At 39.8% G+C, this 19,088-nt stretch overlaps 1 protein-coding gene across 3 annotated transcripts in view; it reads left to right on the top strand.

Annotated features, from left to right (window-relative positions):
* The window catches only part of C3H7orf31 (chromosome 3 C7orf31 homolog), a 46,020-nt gene extending 39,318 nt beyond the window's left edge, over positions 1-6,702 (top strand). Inside the window, exons 8-10 of one of the 3 annotated variants that reach the window (XM_050785439.1) lie at positions 93-267; positions 574-665; positions 4,591-6,702. In XM_050785439.1, the coding sequence (XP_050641396.1) occupies positions 93-267; positions 574-665; positions 4,591-5,412 (1,089 nt within the window). In that variant the 3' untranslated portion in view covers positions 5,413-6,702. The remainder of the gene's footprint in view (positions 1-92; positions 268-573; positions 666-4,590) is intronic. The other 2 variants (XM_050785440.1, XM_050785441.1) reach the window with 2 other exon arrangements.
* The last annotated feature ends 12,386 nt before the right edge of the window (positions 6,703-19,088 follow it).

Genomic DNA, 19,088 nt, shown 5'->3' with positions numbered 1-19,088 from the left:
ATTTCCTTTGCCTCTTTCCTGCTGAGATGATGAATCAGCTCTTATTCTACTAGATGACATTAACGGCAGTAATCTTTATGTTCATATTTTAGTTTCCTAGAGGTATTGAGAAAAATAAGCCAGTATTCTACCCAAAACCTCCTAAAACATTCGCTCCTAACACTTCTTTAAATTCACTGGACCCTATTTGCTCTGCCAAAGAAGCCAACATACAAAGAAATCTTGAGAGGTCCCACTGGCTCACTTCGTACACTCATGATTTTACAGGTATGAGTTCACTTTCATAACAAGTAAAAATTAGAACAAAATTGGAGTATTTAACAAATGCTATGACAAGCTTTCAACTTCTCATATTTTTGCATTTTTCTCAATCTAAGTATTTAAATCCTAAGTAATAGGAATTAAGGTGGGTGGTAAATTTCTCTTCATGGGTAGCTGGGAGGTAGGGTTGGTTTTCATTTTATTGGTTCTAATTATATTACAAAGGGAATGGGTAAGTTTTCCTATAAAGGGTGATATAACTGCCGTTCTTCGTTTACCCTAACAAAATAATAAGACGATGTTTCCATTAAGGTCTGGGGCCCATGGACCCCCTTGAACTGGATGATTACCATGAAAAGGTGGTAGCAGAGTTAACAGGACAGATAGGATTTGACCCAGAGCCTGTAAGTAATTACAGTCAACTCTCAGTTATTTGGGGGGAGAGTGCTGGGCTCTTTCTTGGTTTGCCACTTTTTGTGTCACGGGTTTTAGCAACCAAGTTAGCAAATGGAAATTTTTATTCATTTTAGAAGTGAATTCTGAGCTGATTGGAACTGGTTTGAATACTGTGTCTGCTGTTTGGGAAAACAAGCAAGATTTATTTTCTTGGGCTAGGCACGGTGCCTCACACCTGTAATCCCAGCACTTTAGGAGGCTGAGGCGGACAGATCACGAGGTCAGGAGTTCGAGACCAGCCTGGCCAATATGGTGAAACCCTGTCTCTACTAAAAATACAAAAATTAACCAGGCATGGTGGCGCTCACCTCTACTCTCAGCTACTCAGGAGGCTGAGGCAGAAGAATTGCTTGAACCCGGGAGGCAGAGATTGCAGTGAGCCGAGATCGCGCCACTGCACTCCACCCTAGACGACAGAGTGAGACTTCATCTCAAAAAAAAAAAAAAAGATTTCTTTTCTTCTTCAGAGTGATTTTGTTTTTTTAAAAAAACAGATTTTCTACTGTGCTACTGTTGCTGAAATAACTTACAAAAGAAGCAGTTTACAAAAGAATTTAATAATTTAATGAGATTCCTAGTAAATTCCGTAGATCTTTGCTTTTTTTTTTTTTCTTTTTTGAGACAGAGTCTCACTCTGTCACCAGGCTGGAGTACAGTGGCACGATATCAGCTCACTGCAACCTCCGCCTCCTGAGTTCAAGCAATTCTCGTGCCTCAGCCTCCAGAGTAGCTGGGATTACAGGCACGCAGCACCACACCCAGCTAATTTTTGTATTTGTGGTAGAGACGGAGTTTCACCATGTTGACCAGGATGGTCTCGATCTCCTGACCTCGTGATTCGCCCACCTCAGCCTCACAAAGTGCTGGGATTACAGGTGTGAGCTACTGCGCCCAGCCCCTTGCATATTTATATATCTTGTACATTACCATGCTTTTGAAGAAATAAAGGCTTCCTCTTGCTATTCATAATAATTGAGAGCTGGCTGAATTACAATTAAAAGCCAATACATTCTCTGCAGATATCATAGAGACTTTTAAATTGATTATGCAAAATGGCCTGGAAGAAATAATCAAGCCCTTTAATGAGCAAAGGTGTCATCTATTGGTTTAATTACGTAAATGAGATGAAATGACCTAATAGTTTGCATATGTGTTGTTTTATTTGAGACCTAAATTTTCTTCTCGACTACAAATTTTGAAAACAAAATTAACATTTTAAAGATATATAAATTGTGAAAAACACATGGAAAAACAACTGTAAGATTATTTCAATTTGAACACTTTAAAAACTGAGCTGGGTCAGGCTTGGTGGCTCATGCCTGTAATCCTAGCACTTTGGGAGGCCGAGGTGGGTGGATCACCTGAGGTCAGGAGTTCGAGACCAGCCTAGCCAACATGGTGAGACCCCCGTCTCTACTAAAAATACAAAAATTAGCCAGGCGTGGTGGCAGGCACCTGTAATCCCAGCTACTCCGGAGGCTGAGGCAGGAGAATCGCTTGAACCAGGGGAGGAGGCGGAGGTTGCAGCGAGCCAAGATCATGATGGGCGGGGGAAAAAGAAAACAAAAAAACTGAGCTGAGGGCTGGGTGCCGTGGCTCACGCCTATAATCCCAGTGCTTTGGGAGACCCAGGCAGGTGGATCACCTGAGGTCAGGAGTTCAAGACCAGCCTGGCCAACATGGTAGAACTCTGTCTCTAGTAAAAATACAAAAATTTGTCGGGTGTGGTGGCGCATGCCTGTGGTCCCAGCTACTCAGGAGGCTAAGGCGGGAGAATCGCTTGAATCTGGGAGGCAGAGGTTGCTGTGAGCCAAGGTTGTGCCACCGCACTCCAGCCTGGGCAACAGAGTGAGACTCTGTCTCAAAATAAATTAATAAAAATAAAAACTGAACTGAACATACTTATTTTACATTACCTTCAGCATTTCCTAAGTTGATATAAAATCATAACACCAGGAGCAAGTTTATAGACTGTGCTGTATCATTCACTGAAGGGTTTTTTAATGATTTTTATGTGGAATTTGCAATGAGCATTCTTTAAGGATAGAAAATATTATATGAGCACATATTGTCAGGTATGTTCAACAACTGTCCAGATTTCCAGAGATTTGACCCTGTATGGTATGTACAAAATACATATTCCATTATATACAGAATGTTTGCCAAATATATTATACGCAAAATCATTGTGCAAGCAAATCAACTCTTAAATATTTATGAATAACAAGATAAAATATACCTAAGATAATTGGAAGTTTAAAAGAAAGTTTTAGTGAATCTTGCTGGTTTCTGATTAAATCATAAAGAATAGACCGGGAAAACATGTTTTAGTGGTAATAAAAATGTGTATGAAATGTTTTATTGTAGTAGTATAAAGTAAAAGCACTAAAAACTGCTTCTTGCATACAGGAATATATATGGTAAAAGTACAATATGGTAAGTCCTGTCCTTTTTTATGACAAATTTAACAAAGCACGTCAAAGAGTTGAAGTTTTTTCTTTTCATCGCAGTATTTACTCAAACTTGATTAGCTATAGGCTGTAACAAACTTGTTACATCAATATGGAAATTTCTCTATGAACAGACTAGCTTTCAAATGGATGTTCCTAAGTCCGTTTTTTAAAGTCCAAGCTACCGTGATTATTTTCTCACTAGTCTCATTTGTATTATCTCTGCTGTCAATTCCATCATCATTATACATACATTCTTTGGTAGTTTTTTTACTTTAACATATTATTATAAAATGTTTGAACATACAGAAAAGTTAAAATAATTTTATAATTAACACCCATATACTCACCACCTAGATTCTACCACTAACATTTTTACTATGCTTGTTTTATCACATAATCTATCCATCTTTCCATCCCTCTAACCATCCATCATCCAGAAATAATTAAAATATTTTATGCATTTTAGATTAAATTGCAGACATTAGTATACTTCACTCCTAAACATTCAGCATGTATATTATCAACCAGAGTTCAATATTTGTTTGCAGTTGTTTTTTCTTTTAAGGTGAAATAAAGTTCAATTGCACAAATCTTAAGTGTACATTCACTGAGTTTTAACAAATACACCTTTGTAACCCAAACCCCATCAAGATACAGAATACTATCATTCCAGAAAGTTTCCTCCTCATACCCCTTCCCAGTCAGCTGCATCCTCTTCCCACCACCCAGCGTGTATCCATTAATAGCCCTTTAAATACACTCACTACTTTCGCAGTTACCAGACATAATTGAGTTCATAATATTTATAAAACAACTTAAAAAGAAGCACAGACATGACACCTCAGACCAGTGTTTCTCAAAACATAGCACATCTCCAGCCTCACCGTCACCTGAAATGCTTGTTGAAAATTCAGCTTCCTGTGACCCACTACAGACCTTCTCACCCACAATCTTGGAGGGTCTTAGGAGCTTAGGAATTTCATTTCATGCCAGCTCTGAAGATGATTCTGATTCAGCCAAGGTTTAAGGGCACTTGCTAAGGCCTAATAAAGGAGACTTTAGCTAAGATTAAATAACTGCACATACTGCTAATGCCATCTGTTAGTGATGGACAGAAGTTTTATTCCAGTGATTCCTTTATATCTTTGAAGTTTAAAAGCAGAATACCCACACAGAAAGAGTTCTGTATATCCAAATAAAACACATGCCCCTTTCATATTCACTAAAACCATTAAAGGAGGAAAATGTATTTGGACCCAAATTTCAATGTCTTTAAATTAATATCAAAGAGCGTTGCAATGTACACTCCTACACCCATCTCATGTGTACTCAGACAGTGAAAATGGGTATGACTTTTGACCTACTATTTATGGCAATATCCCTGATTAATTTTTTTCTCCTTTTTGTCCCACAACTACAGCAAGAAAAATTCCATCCTGTCTTCAAACCTCCCAGACCATTGGAAGGACGAATTGCCCGATTAATTCAGAACCGTCGTTCTCTGGAGGCTATAGTCCAGCAAAGACCACGTTCCTGTCCAGACTGTACTCCTAGAGTTTTGTGTAATTTTCATACCTTTGTACCCAGTTCTAAAGAAATGATGGCACTTAGTGATAACACACCAGCAGGTGTGACCCATAAAAACCAGGATATCGAAGAGAAGATTATAGAAGAACAGAGCTTGTTGTCTACGTATGAACTCCCATCTTGTTACCCAACAAAAGATCTGACTAGCATTTATGACATAAAGCCATTTCCAAAAATCACAGATACTAAAAAGACAGAAGATTTATACTGGAGACAGCAGTCACTGAAAACCCAACCCACACCTTACTGTAAACCAAACCACTGGATTCACTACGAAAATCTTAAATCTCCCCTGCGTGATCAATATAATATGTATCCAAACCCTGTTAGCCTTATTAAACCTAGTGTTTTACAAAATAAACAAGACACGGAAGCTTTCACTTTAGAACATTTTTTAAGTAAGCCAGAAGACGAGTTGGTTTTGAACATGGAAAACAATGAAGAAACAAGACCTATTCTTGGTTGGATTCCTAGAGCTGGAGTGACCAAGCCTCAGACCAACCTGCTGGAGCTTAAGAACTCTTTTTCAAAAACTGGTGCACAAAAGCGTTTCCATAAATCAATTCTAGAAGACCATAAAGACCTCAGGGATAATGAGCATTCAGGGATGAAGCACCAATTCTATGGCCATAATTCCTATTATTTCTATAACTGAGATACTCATTCTTCCCTTCAAAACCCAGCCTCTTGCAAGAAGCTAAAAAATAGAACAGAATTTCCTTCATATTGCTGGATTTTGTTTTCTAGATGAAGCCACAAAGACCTTGTTAATGAGGTTTATGCTTTCAGGAATTTAAGTTAGTATCTGGTTGGAGGAACCCAGAAAAGGTGATGTTCTGACTTCTTGAAAAGTTTAACAATTTGGCAGTAAAATATTAGAACTAGAAAAATGTATAGTCTTTAACCTCTCATCTTCAGATTCTACTCTAAGGAAATTTTCCAAAATCGCAAAAAGCAATGTGTACAACAAAGTTTACATCGTTTCACCAAAAAAAAAATGAAAAGCTGGAAATAACTCAAATGATCAATAATTAATTAATGACTATACAAATTATAATATCTTAATAAAATAAATATGAGAACACTGTCCCTTTATGTAAATTTTTGTACATAGTAGCGTTAGATAGAAAAGACAGAACTCAAACACCCAGTTAATTGAGGGATGGACAGCTCTACAAACTACATTGTCTTAAAAGTATGTGGACTCTGTTCCTTTATGTAAACATGTAAAGAAAATAAGTCAGCGAAAAAAATGAAACCCAAAACTCTCCGCATGTACGCATTACAAATTGAATTGTTTCCTTACTCTTAACCTTCTGACTAAGAAACATAACTATTTCTTTTATGCAGATAAAATTATTTTACTGAAGATCTAGCAATGGCTTTAATTAGCAGCTGGTGAGTTGTAATTATAGCAAGAAAGGAAGGCTTGATATCAGTTATTACAGAGCACCAAATCTTCATTTCTGGAGTGTGTTCTCTAAGAGTTTGGCTAACGCCCATATGCAAGTCAATTCATTTAATGTGCCAAGAGGTAGATTTTAAACATAGTCTATCATGGAAGTTCAAGAGGAATTTAAGTATTTTGTGAATATTTATTTTAATTTTACAATCAACATGTCATTTGGTTATAATCTCCTTAAAACTATTCTAAAGTTGGAGAATTTTGTTCCAACTGCATTCTGTACAGCACTAGTTACATTAAGTGCCACAGGAAGTAAAGGTTTATGTGGTGAAATAACACTGGGGAAATCTTATCAACAATGTCAGTTGCATGACTTGGTCACTGGGTTCTCTACAGCCTTTAATATGTAATGCAATTGGGAGTGTCTGATGTGAGGGAGATAAAGATAGTGTACACACTTTTTATCACAGAGTAGATCACTGGACTGGAATTCCAAATAATAAACTTTGGAAGATGTAACTCTCCAGTATAAAAATTTGAGGTTTTGATTGCACTCCTTGAGTTTTGTGTAATGTTCATACCTTTGTACCCAGTTTCCCTGGGTTGCATGGAAATTAGTTAGAAATTACATTCTAAATACGGTGTTCACTCTGCCTACCTCCCTGAAGGGTGGCGCAAGGAGCCTTCTCTTTAGACATTGTCATAGTCATCCTCCTCAACTAAGAGGAGGTCAGCCTTTCCTTTAACTCTGCTGATTGTTAAAGCTAATGAATCTGCCCTTATTTGATGACAGAGAATATCAAACTCCAAGCATGCTCATCAAAAGCTCAATTTTTTTGTTTTTTGTTTTGTGTTCTTTACAAAATGTGTTAGTTTACCTACTCTTTTGGTTTTTGTTTTTGTTTTTTTGTTTTTGTATTTGTTTTTTGTTTTGTTTTGTTTTGAATCGGAGTCTCACACTGTTGTTGCCTAGGCTGGAGTGCAGTGGCACAATCTCAGCTCACTGCAACCTCCATCTCCTGGGTTCAAGCAATTCTCCTGCTTCAGTCTCCCAAGTAGCTGGCATTACAGGCACCTGCCACCACGCCTGGCTAATTTTTTGTATTTTTAGTACAGAAGGGGTTTCACTATGTTCGCCAGGCTGGTCTGGAACTCCTGACCTCGTGATCCACCTGCCTCAACCTCCCAAAGTGCTGGGATTACAGTGTTAGCCACCACTCCCAGCCTACTAACTCTTATTTTTGTCCTACATTGGCAACCTCTTTAATATCCAGAGATTAGATATTATAAAATTAAGACTCGCTTGTCCAGTACATGCACAATATATACAGTACAGAAAAGTTAAATCAAATGAACATAATGTATAGAGCAATGGATAAGCTGAAATGTTCTAGTACACATTAGCAAAACACCTTTTGTGATTTCCTCCCTCCTCCCTCAACCCAATGAATGATACAGAGAGTACACTGTTCACAGAGGTGGTATAACAATTCTATTATACTTCCAAACACAGTATTCTCCATTAATTTTTTAAAGCTATTTACAAAAAGTGTTATTCTACTACTTCTGCTTTTAAAACATCAGGCACATCCGAGTATCTTCAAAGACTAGCTATTTCATATCAGAACATGTCTACTATATACACAGCAGTTAAATTACACACGTTACAAAGGTCACAATCTGAGAGATCTTCTAAATATGACCACTTTGGCCTTGAACCATTCCATCCTCACTTCCTTCTTTCTGCCTTCAATCCAGTGGACAAACATAAGCATGTGTAATGCTTAGAGATGGTTGAACAAATTCATATCCAGAAGTCATTTACAGAAGACAAGCTTGCCTATTAATTTCAACACAAAGTGTACAAAATGTGCTAATTCTACTAAGTATTTTGCGTACACTGGCAACCTCTTTAACATCTAGAGACTGGATGTTGCAAAATTAGGACTCATTTGTCTATTATATACACTATATATACAGCAAAACAAAATGCACAAAACATACAGAAAAAAACAGCTCCTGAAAATATCCAAATATGAACACACTAGCATATTACCTTTTGCAATTCCTTTCCTCCTACCTCCTCAAAACCACTGAGCAGGTACAGACAATACTACACTGCTCACAGAAGTGCTGTAACAATTCAATTTCCAAAAGCCAATATTTCCTATGAATTTTAGCAAAAAGTGATATTTTACTACCTCTACATTTAACATACATAAGGAGTTAATTTGTCCACTATGTGTACAGCAGTCTTGAATAAATTGCACACATGTAAGAGTAGTTATAATTTGAAAGAGCCTTTTAAAATATGAACATTCTGGCCTAGAACACTTCCCATCTCCATCAACTCAGTGGTCAATAATGCTCAAATTTTCAGAAGGCAATCCTCTCTGGAAATTTTAAAACAAAATATATAAAACATACTCGTGTACTAACCCTACTTTTGTCATACACAAGTGACCTCTTTAACATCTAGAAAGACTAAATGTTGTAAATTAGGTATTGTTTATCCTTTATATACACAGATAAATACAATAAAATGCATAGAAGTAAGGAACAATGGTTAATCTTGCCTCACTGTGGACACCAGCATAGAGCTCTTTGCACTTCCTTTTCCTCTCTCCTGGCCTGAAACAGTGCACAAACACAGTGTGTACTACTCAAGAGGTGGTTTGGCCATTCTCCCCCCAAACATTTCATAGGGAATTTTAACAAAAAGGTATTTACAGAATGTATTATTTTACAGCCTCTACTTTTAACATATGTATTAGGCACTGAATACCTACAAAGCCTAGATATTTCAAAAAAGTACTTAGCATTGTCAGTAACATATACAGTAGTGAGGAATAAAATGCACACGATGACAATGGTTATACTGAGAGACAGAACTAGCTGGATTTCCTAGGCCGACTAAAAATCCCTAAGCTTAGCTGGGAAGGTGACCGCTTCCACCTTTAAACACGGGGCTAGCAACTTAGCTCACACCCGACCAATCAGATAGTAAAGAGAACTCACTAAAATGCTAATTAGGCAAAAACAGGAGGTAAAGAAATAGCCAATCATCTGTTGCATGAGAGCACAGCGGGAGGGACAATGATTGGGATATAAATGATTGGGATATAAAACCAGGCAACGGCTCCCCTCTTTGGGTCCCCTCCCTTTGTATGGCAGCTCTGTTTTCGCTCTATTTCACTCTATTAACTCTTGCAACTGCACTCTTCTGGTCCGTGTTTGTTACCGCTCGAGCTGAGCTTTCACTCGCCGTCCACCACTGCTGTTTGCTGCCGTCGCAAACCCACCGCTGACTTCCATCCCTCTGGATCCAGCAGGATGGCAGGGTGTCAGCTGTGCTCCTGATCCAGCGAGGCCCCCATTGCCATTCCCGATCGGGCCAAAGGCTTGCCATTGTTCCTGCATGGCTAAGTGCCTGGATTCGTCCTAATCGAGCTGAACACTAGTCACTGGGTTCCACCGTTCTCTTCTGTGACCCACGGCTTCTAATAGAGCTATAACACTCACTACATGGCCCAAGATTCCATTCCTTGGAATCTGTGAGGCCAAGAATCCCAGGTCAGAGAACACAAGGCTTGCCACCATCTTGGAACTGGCCACCGCCGTTTTGGAAGCAGCCCACCACCATCTTGGAAGCTCTGGGAGCAAGGACCCCCCCAGTAACAATAATATGAAGTGTTTTCTAAATATGACCAGTGTGGCATAGAACCTTCTTCTCTTCCTTCTCAAGTCTTCCAGCTCCATGTCCTCTAACCCAGCAGTCCACAACCTTTCTGGCACCAGGAACCAGTTTCGTGGAAGGCAATTTTTCCATGGACCGGGACATGGGGGATGATGATTTCAGGATGATTCAAGTGCATTACATTTATTGTGTACTTTATTTCTATTATTATTACATTATAATATATAGTGAAATCATTATACAACTCACCACAATGTAGAATCAGTGGGAGCCCTGAGCTTGTTTGCCTGCATCTAGACGGTCCTATGTGGGGGTGATGGGAGATGGTGACAGATCATCAGGCATTAGATTCTCATAAGGAGTGTGCAACCTAGATCCCTTGCAAGTGCAGTTCACAATAGGGTTCAAGTTCCTATGAGAATCTAATGCCACCATTGATCTGACAGGAGGCAGAGCTCAAGCAGTAATGTGCATAAAGGGGAAAGGCTGTAAATACAGATGAAACTTCATTTGCTCACCCCCACTCACCTGCTTCTTTGTGGCCCTGTCCCTAACAGACCACAGTGCAGGGATTGAGGGCCCCTGCTCTAACCCACTGAACATATATGGATGTGTGTTGCTCCAAGTGTCACCGAAACTGCATTTGCAAAAATGATGAAAGTCAAATAAATCTGACATAGCTATTTCCATCTTGCTTCTAACCTCACAAGCTGTGTGTTCATTCCTGGGCATAGGCCAAGCTAACTATGGGAGGAATTTATAGTTTAACTGTAAGGCAAAGACAATAATAGCTCCTCCCTTCCCAAAACTAACTCCCTGCTGGGCATGGTGGCTCACACCTATAATCCCAGCACTTTGGGAGGCTAAGGTGGGCAGAACATGAGGTCAGGAGTTCAAGACCAGTCTGGCTAACATGCTGAAACCCTGTTTCTACCAAAAATACAAAAAATTAGCCAGGCATGGTGGCAGGCACTTGTAATCCCAGCTACTTGGGAGACTGAGGCAGGAGAATCTCTTGAACCTGGGAGGCAGAGGTTGCAGTGAGCCGAGATCATGCAATTGTACTACAGCTTGGGCAACAAGAGCGAAACTCCATCTCAAAAAAAAAAAAAAAGAAGAAGAAGAAGTGATAACCAGCCACTGTCCCCCAGCTTACTTTTCTTTCTTTTCTTTCTTTTTTTAGATGTGGAGTCTTGCTCTGTCGCCCAGGTTGGAGTGCAGTGCAACCTCCACCTCCCAGGTTCAAGTGATTCTCCTGCCTCAGCCTCCCAAGTAGCTGGGATTACAGGCATGCACCACCACACTGGGGTAATTTTTTGTATTTTTAGCAGAGATGGGGTTTCACCATGTTGGCCAGGCTGGTCTCGAACTCCTGACATCAAGTGATGTCAGGCCTTGGCCTCGGCCTCCCAAAGTGTTGGGATTACAGGCATGAGCCACCGCACCCGGCCACCAAACTATCCTTGAAAAACCCTAGCTTCCATTTTCTTAGGGAGGCAGATTTGAAAATTATCTCCCATCCTTCTGCTTGGCTGGCCCTCTGATAACTAAACTCTTTCTCTGCTCCAAAAACTATTGCTCTCAATGCATTGGCTTTTCTAGGCAGCGGGCAAGAAGAACCCATTGGGCTGTTACACCACTTCCAGTGACAGTCTAATAACTCCCCTCCAAAAAGTCATTTTGGTGGAGAGGTGGGGCAAGATGGCCAAATGGAAACCTCCAAGAATTGCCCCCGACATAGGAACAACAAATTGAAAAACTATCCACACAAAAAAGAACCTTCATAAGAACCAAAAATCATGTGAGCAATCACAGTACCTGGTTTTCACATCATATTAAGGAAAGAGGCACTGAAGAGGGTAAAAAAGGCAGTTTGGGATTGCCTACACCACCCCTTCCACATCCTCCAGCAGTGGCCACATGGCATAGAGAATCAGTGTGCTTGGGGGAGGGACAGTGCAGTGATTGCGGGGCCTTGCATTGGAACTCAGTGCTGCCCTGTCACAGTGAAAAACAACACTGGGCAGAAATCAGTCAGTGCCGAGGGAGCATTTAGACGAGCTGTAGCCAGAGAGGAGTCTTTCACCCAAGCAGCCAGAACCTGAGTTCTAGCAGGCCCAGCTACCATGGGCTAAAGTGCTCTGGGGGTCCCAAATAAACTTGAAAGGCAGAATAGGCCAAAAGAACTACAATTCCTGGGGGAGTTCTGTTGCTGGGCTTGGTGCCATTGGGCTTAGAATGTACATGACCTAGTGAGATACTAGCCGGGGAGGCCACGGAAGTGTTTGCATCACTCCTCCCCAAGCCACAGGCACTGCTGCTGACAGCACTGGGAGAGACTCCTTCCCACCACTTGAGGAGAAGAGAGGGGAGAGTAAAGAAGACATTGTCTTACAACTTGAATACCAGCTCAACTACAGTAGAATTGTGCACTAGGGGGAGGCCCCCATCTCATGCCCTATCTCCCACATGAAATTTCTAGACACACCCTGGGCCAGAAGGGAACCCATGGCCTTAAAGGGAAGAACCCATTCCTGGCAAGATTCATCACTTGCTGACTAACGAGCCTTTGGGCTTGAATAATCAGTAGTAGTAGCCAGCCATGCTGGCTTCAGGTGTGGTGGCTTCAGGGGAGAGACTCCTGTTTGAGGAAAGGGAAGAGTAAGGAGACTTTGTCTTGCAACTTGGATACCAGCTCAGCTACTGTGGAGTAGGGCACCAAGCAGGCTCCTGGAGTCCCTGATTCCAGGCCTTGGCTCCTAGACAGCATTTCTGGACATGCCCTGGGCCAAAGAGGACCCCACTCCCCTGAAAGGAGAAACTCAGGACTAGTAGCACTTATCACAAGCTAACTGAAGAGCCCCGGTGCCTTGAGTGAACGTTGGCATAGCCAGGAAGTACTAGCCATGGGCTAGTGCAACGGTGGTCATGGAGAAGGACTTTGATGCTTGAGGAAAAAGGAGGGAAGAGTGAGAATAACTTTATCCTGTGGTTTGGGTGCCAGGTCAGCCACAGCGGAATAGAGTACCAGGTACATTCCTAAGGTTCCCAACCCCAAACCCTGACTTCCAGACAGCATCTCTGGACTTGCTTAAAGATAGAGAGAACTTGTTGCTCTGAAGGGAAGGACACAGGCTGGCTGAATTCACCAGCTTCTGAATGGAGGCCTTGAGGGAACATAGGCTACTGTAGCCAGACAGCGGTCACTGCAAGCCTTGGACCAGACCTAGTGCTGTGTTGGCATCAGGTCTCTCCACAGTCACAGTGGAGGCTGCCACAAGGGTGCTTGTGTCACCTCTCCCCTAGCTCCAGGCAGCTCAGTACAGAGACTCCATTTGTTTGAATGAAAGTAAGATAAGAGAACGGAGTCTCTGCCTGGTAATCCAGGGAATTCTCCTGGATCTTACCCAAAACCACAAATGTGGTACCTCTATAAGTCTGCAAGAGCCACAGTTTTACTGGGCTTGGGATGGCCCCTAATGCAAATATGGCTGCAGTGACCAAAGACTTAGATCACAACACTTAAGTCCCTTCAAATACTTGGAAAGTCATCCCAAGAAGGGTAGATATAAAAAAATAAAAAGCCCAGACTGTGAAGACAATAATACCTAACTCTTCAATGCCCAGACACCAACAAAAATCTGCAAGCATCAAGACCACCTTGGAAAACACGACCTCACCAAACAAACTAATGAAGGCACCTGTGACCAATTCCAGAAAGAGATATGTGACTTTTCAAACAGAGAATTCAAAATAGCTGTGTTGAGGAAGTTCAACAAAATTCAAGATAACACAGAAGAAATTCAGAATTCTACATGATAAATTTAACAAACAGATTAAAGCGATTAAAAAGAATCTAGCAGAAATTCTGAAGCTGAAAAATGCAATTGACGTACTAAAAAATGCAGTTCCTTACGGGCAGAATTGATCAAGCAGAAGGAAGAATTAGTGAGCTTGAAGATGGGCTATTTGAAAATACACACTCAGAAGAGACAATAGAAAAAAGAATAAAAATGAATGAGGTACACCTATAAGATCTAGAAACTAGCTTCAAAGGGCAAATCTAAGAGTTATTGGCCATAAAGAGGAGCTAGAGAGAGAGATCAGTGTAGAAAGTTTATTCAAAGGGGTAATGACGGAGAACTTCCCAAACCTAGACAAAGATATCAATATTCAAGTACAAGAAGGTTATAGAACACCAAGCAGATTTAACCCAAAGAAGACACCCCAAGACGTTTAATAATCAAACTCCCAAAGATCCAGGATAAAGAAAGAATCCTAAAAGCAAGCAAGAAAAAAGAAACAAATAACATAAAAAGGAGTTCTAATAAGTCTGGCAGCAAACTTGTCAGTGGGACTTCACAGGCCAAGAGGGAGGGGCATTACGTATTTAAAGTGCTGAGGGAAAAAACTTTTATCCTAGAATAGTACATCCAGTGAAAATATCCTTCAGATATGAGGGAGAAATAAAGACTTTCCCAGGCAAACAAAAGCTGAGGGATTTCATCAACACCAGACCTGTCCTACAAGAAAGGCTAAAGGGAGTTCCTCAGTCTGAAAGGAAAGGACATTAGTAAGCAATAAGAAACCACCTGAAGGTCCGAAACTCACTACTAATAGTAAGTACACAGAAAAACACAATATTATAATACTGTAGTTGTGTGTAAACTGCTCATATCTTGAGTAGAAAGACTTAGAGATTAACCTAACCTATCAAAAATAATAGCTACAACAACTTTTCAAGACATAGTATAATAATACATAAATCGAAACAAGAAAAAGTTTTAAAAGTGGGGAGAGTGAAGTTAAAGTGCAGAGTTTTTCTTAGTTTTCTCTTTGTTAGATTTTTGTTTATGCAATCAATGTTATGTCGTCATCAGTTTAAAACAGGGGGTTATAAAATATTATTTGTGCTGGACGCTGTGGCTCCCGCCTGTAATCCCAGCACTTTGGGAGGCTGAGTTAGGCGGATCACGAGGTCAGGAGGTCGAGACCAGCCTGGCCAACATGGCAAAACCCTGTCTCTACTAAAAATACAAAAATTAGCCAGGCTTGGTGACAGGTGCCTGTAGTCCCAGCTATTCGGGAGGCTGAGGCAGGAGAATCACCTGAAACTGGAAGGCAGAGGTTGCAGGGAGCCGAGATCGCATGACTGCACTGCAGCCTGGGTGAAAGGGCGAAACTCCATCTCCAAAAAAAAAAAAAATTACTTGCAAGCCTCATGGTAACCTTAAATCAGAAAACCTACAATAGAGGCTGGGCACAGTGGCTCACACCTGTAATCTCAGCACTTTGGGAGGCTGAGGCAGGAGGATCACTTGAGCCCAGGAGTTGAGACCAGTCTGGGCAACTTAGTGAGACCCTATCTCTACAAAAAATAAAAATAAAAAATTAGCTGGGCATGGTGGTGCATTCCTGTAGTCCCAGCTACTCAGGAGGCTAAGGTGGGAGGATTGCTTGAGTCCAGGAGGTCGAGGCTGCAGTAAGCCCTAATCATGCCACTGCTCTCCAGCCTGGATGATGGAGCAGAACCCTGCTCCCCGTCAAAAAAAAGCCCTACAACAGATACACACAAAATAAAAAGCAACAAACTAAAACATATCAGAGAAAACCACCTTCACTGAAAGGAAGACAGGAAGAAAAGAAACAAGAGAAGACCACAAAACAACCAGAAAACAAATAATAAATAAAATGGCAGGTGTAAGTCCCTACTATCAATAATAACATTGAATGTAAATGGGCTAAACTATCCAATAAAAAAATGGAGTGGCTGAGTGGACAAAAAGCAAGTTCTAATTATCTGTTACCTACAAGAAACACACTTCACCTGTAAAGACATACATATGGTAAAAATAAAAGGATGGAAAAATATTTTCCATGCAAATAGAAACTAAAAAATAAAGGCAGGAGTGTGTGTGTGTGTGTGTGTATATATATATATATATATACACACAGATATATATATATATATATATATATCAGACAAAATAGATTTCAGACAAAACTATGAAAAGAGATAAAGAAGATCATTATATATTGATAAAAGGGTGAATTCAGCAGGAGGATATAAATTGTAAATATGTATAGACTCAACACTGGAGCACCCAGATATATAAAGGAAATATAAGAGATCAGATCCCAATACAATAATAGCTGGAGACTTCAACACCCCCACTGTCAGCTTTGTACAGATCATCCAGACAGAAAATCAACAAAGAAACATCCGACTTAGTCTGCATTATAGAACAAATGGACCGAATAGTTATTTACAGAACATTTTATCCAACTGTTGAAGAATATATGTTCTTCTCCACAGCACGTGGATTATTCTCAAGGACAGATGATATGTTAAGCCAAAAAACAGGTCTTTAAAAATTTTTTTTAAATAGAAATCCTATGAAATATCTTCTCTGACTCTAATAGAATAAAACTAGAAATCAATAACAAGGGGAACTTTAGAAACTATGCAAATACATGGAAATAAAACAATATGCTCCTAAATGACCAGTGGGTCAATGAAGAAATTAAGAAGGAAATTGAAAAATTTATTCAAGCAAATGAAAATGGAAACACAGCACAACAAAACCTGTGAGGTACAGCGAAAACAGTACTAAGAGGGAAGTTTATAGCAATAAATGCCTACATCAAAAAGTAGAAAAACTTCAAAATAAACAACCTAATGATATATCTTAAAGAACTAGAAAAGCAAGAAGAAACCAAATCCAAAATTAGCAGAAGAAAAAAATTATTAATAAAGATCAGAGTAGAAATTAATGAAATTTAAAAGTACAAAAGATAAATGAACCAAAAAGTTAGTTTTTGATAAGATAAAATCAACAAACTTTTAGCCAGAATAAGAAAAAAAACACTCAAAATCAGAGATGAAAAAATATACATTAAAACTGATACTACAGAATTCAAAAAGTCACTAGCGACTACTATGAGCAACTACATACCAATAAATTAGAAAGCCTAGAAGAAATAGATAAATTCCTAGACACATACAATCTACCAAGATTGAGCAATAAAGAAATCCAAAACCTGAACAGACCAATAGCAGGTAATGAGATCAAAGCCATAATAAAAACTCTACCAGCAAAGAAAAGTCCAGGACTAAATGAATGGCTTCACTGCTGAATTTTACCAGACTGAATTGGTATTTTATTTGTTTTTGTTTTGTTTTGTTTTCTTTTGTTTTTGAAACGGAGTCCCTCACTGTCACCCGGGCTGGAGTGCAGTGGCACAATCTTGGCTCACTGCAACCTCCGCCTTCCAGGTACAAGCAATTCTCCTGCTTCAGCCCCCTAAGTAGCTGGGATTACAGGGGCCTGCCACTACACCCGGCTACTTTTTTTTCTATTTTTAGTAGAGACGGGGTTTCACTATGTTGGCCAGACTGGTCTCGAACTCCTAACCTCGTGATCTGCCCGCCTCGGCCTCCCAAACTGCTGGGATTACAGGCATGAGCCACCGCGCCCAGCCTGAATTGGTATCGTAAAGAATACCAATTATGTTCAAACCATTCTGAAAAATAGAGGAGGAGAGAATACTTCCAAATTCATTCTACAAGGCCAATATTACCCTGATGCCAAAACAAAAGAAACATAACAAGAAAGAAAGAAAGAAAGAAAGAAAGAGAGAGAGAGAGAGAGAGAGAGAGAGAGAAAGAAAGAAAGAAAGAAAGAAAGAAAGAAAGAAAGAAAGAAAGAAAGAAAGAAAGAAAGAAAACTACAGACCAACACCCCTGATGAACACTAATGCAAAAATTCTCGACAAAATACTAGCAAACCAAATTCAACAATTTAAAAGATTATTCATCATGACCAAGTGGGATTTATCCCAGGAATGCAAGGATGATTCAACATACACAAATCAATCAGTGTGATACATCATCTCAACAGAATGAAAAACAAAAACCATATGATCGGCCGGGCGCGGTGGCTCAAGCCTGTAATCCCAGCACTTTGGGAGGCCGAGACGGGCGGATCACGAGGTCAGGAGATCGAGACCATCCTGGCTAACACGGTGAAACCCCGTCTCTACTAAAAAAATACAAAAAACTAGCCGGGCGAGGTGGCTGGCGCCTGTAGTCCCAGCTACTCGGGAGGCTGAGGCAGGAGAATAGCGTAAACCCGGGAGGCGGAGCTTGCAGTGAGCTGAGATCCGGCCACTGCACTCCAGTCTGGGCGACAGAGCGAGACTCCGTCTCAAAAAAAAAAAAAACCATATGATCCTTTTAATTGATGTTGAAAATCATCTGATAAAGTTCAATATCCTTCATGGCAAAAAACTGGATATAGAAGGAGCATATCTCAATACAATAAAAGCCATATATAACTGAAAGCCTCTCCTCTAAGATCTGGAACATGACAAGGATGCCTACGTTCACCACTGTTATTCAGTATGGTACTGGAATTCTTAACTAGAGCAATCAGACAAAAGAAAGAAATAAAGGGCATCCACATTGGAAAGAAAGAAGTCAAATTATCCTTTTTTGCAGATGATACTATCTTAAATTTGTAAAAACCTAAAGACTCCACCAAAGAACTATTAGAACTGATAATCAAATTCAGAAAAGTTGCAGGATACAAAATCAACAAACAAAATCAGAAGCATCTCTATATACCAAAAGCAAAACAATCTGAAAAAGACATCAAGAAAGTAATCCCATTTACAATAGCTACAAATAAAATAAAATGCCTAGTAATTATCTTAGCCAAAGATGTAAAAGATCTCTGCAATGAAAACTATAAAATGTTGATGCAGGAAACTGAAGGGAAGACAAAAATACAGAAAGTTATTTCATGTTCCTAGATTGGAAGAATCAATACCGTTAAAATGTTCATACTACCCAAAGCAATCTACAGATTCAATGCAATCCCTATCAAAATATCAATGACACTTTTTACAGGAATAACAAAAATAATCCCAAAATGTATATGGAACTATAAAAGACTCAGAACAGTCAAGGCATCCTGAACAAAAATAATCAAACTGAAGGAATCACATTACCTGACTTTAAATTATATTACAGAGCTATAGTAACCAAAACAGCAGGTACTGGCATAAAAACAGGCACATAATCCAATGGAACAGAATAAAGAATCCAGAAATGAATGTATATGTCTACAGTGAACTCATTTTCAACAAAAGTGCCAAGGACATACATTGGGTAGAGGACAGTTTCTTCAATAAATGGTGCTGGAAAAATTGGATATCCATATGCAAA

Source organism: Macaca thibetana, chromosome 3, assembly GCF_024542745.1.
Source record: "Macaca thibetana thibetana isolate TM-01 chromosome 3, ASM2454274v1, whole genome shotgun sequence".
In the NCBI taxonomy this organism is placed as follows: Eukaryota; Metazoa; Chordata; class Mammalia; order Primates; family Cercopithecidae; genus Macaca; species Macaca thibetana.
The sequence above is the reverse complement of the archived record's forward strand: the minus strand, read 5'-3'. Positions and strand labels throughout refer to the sequence as shown.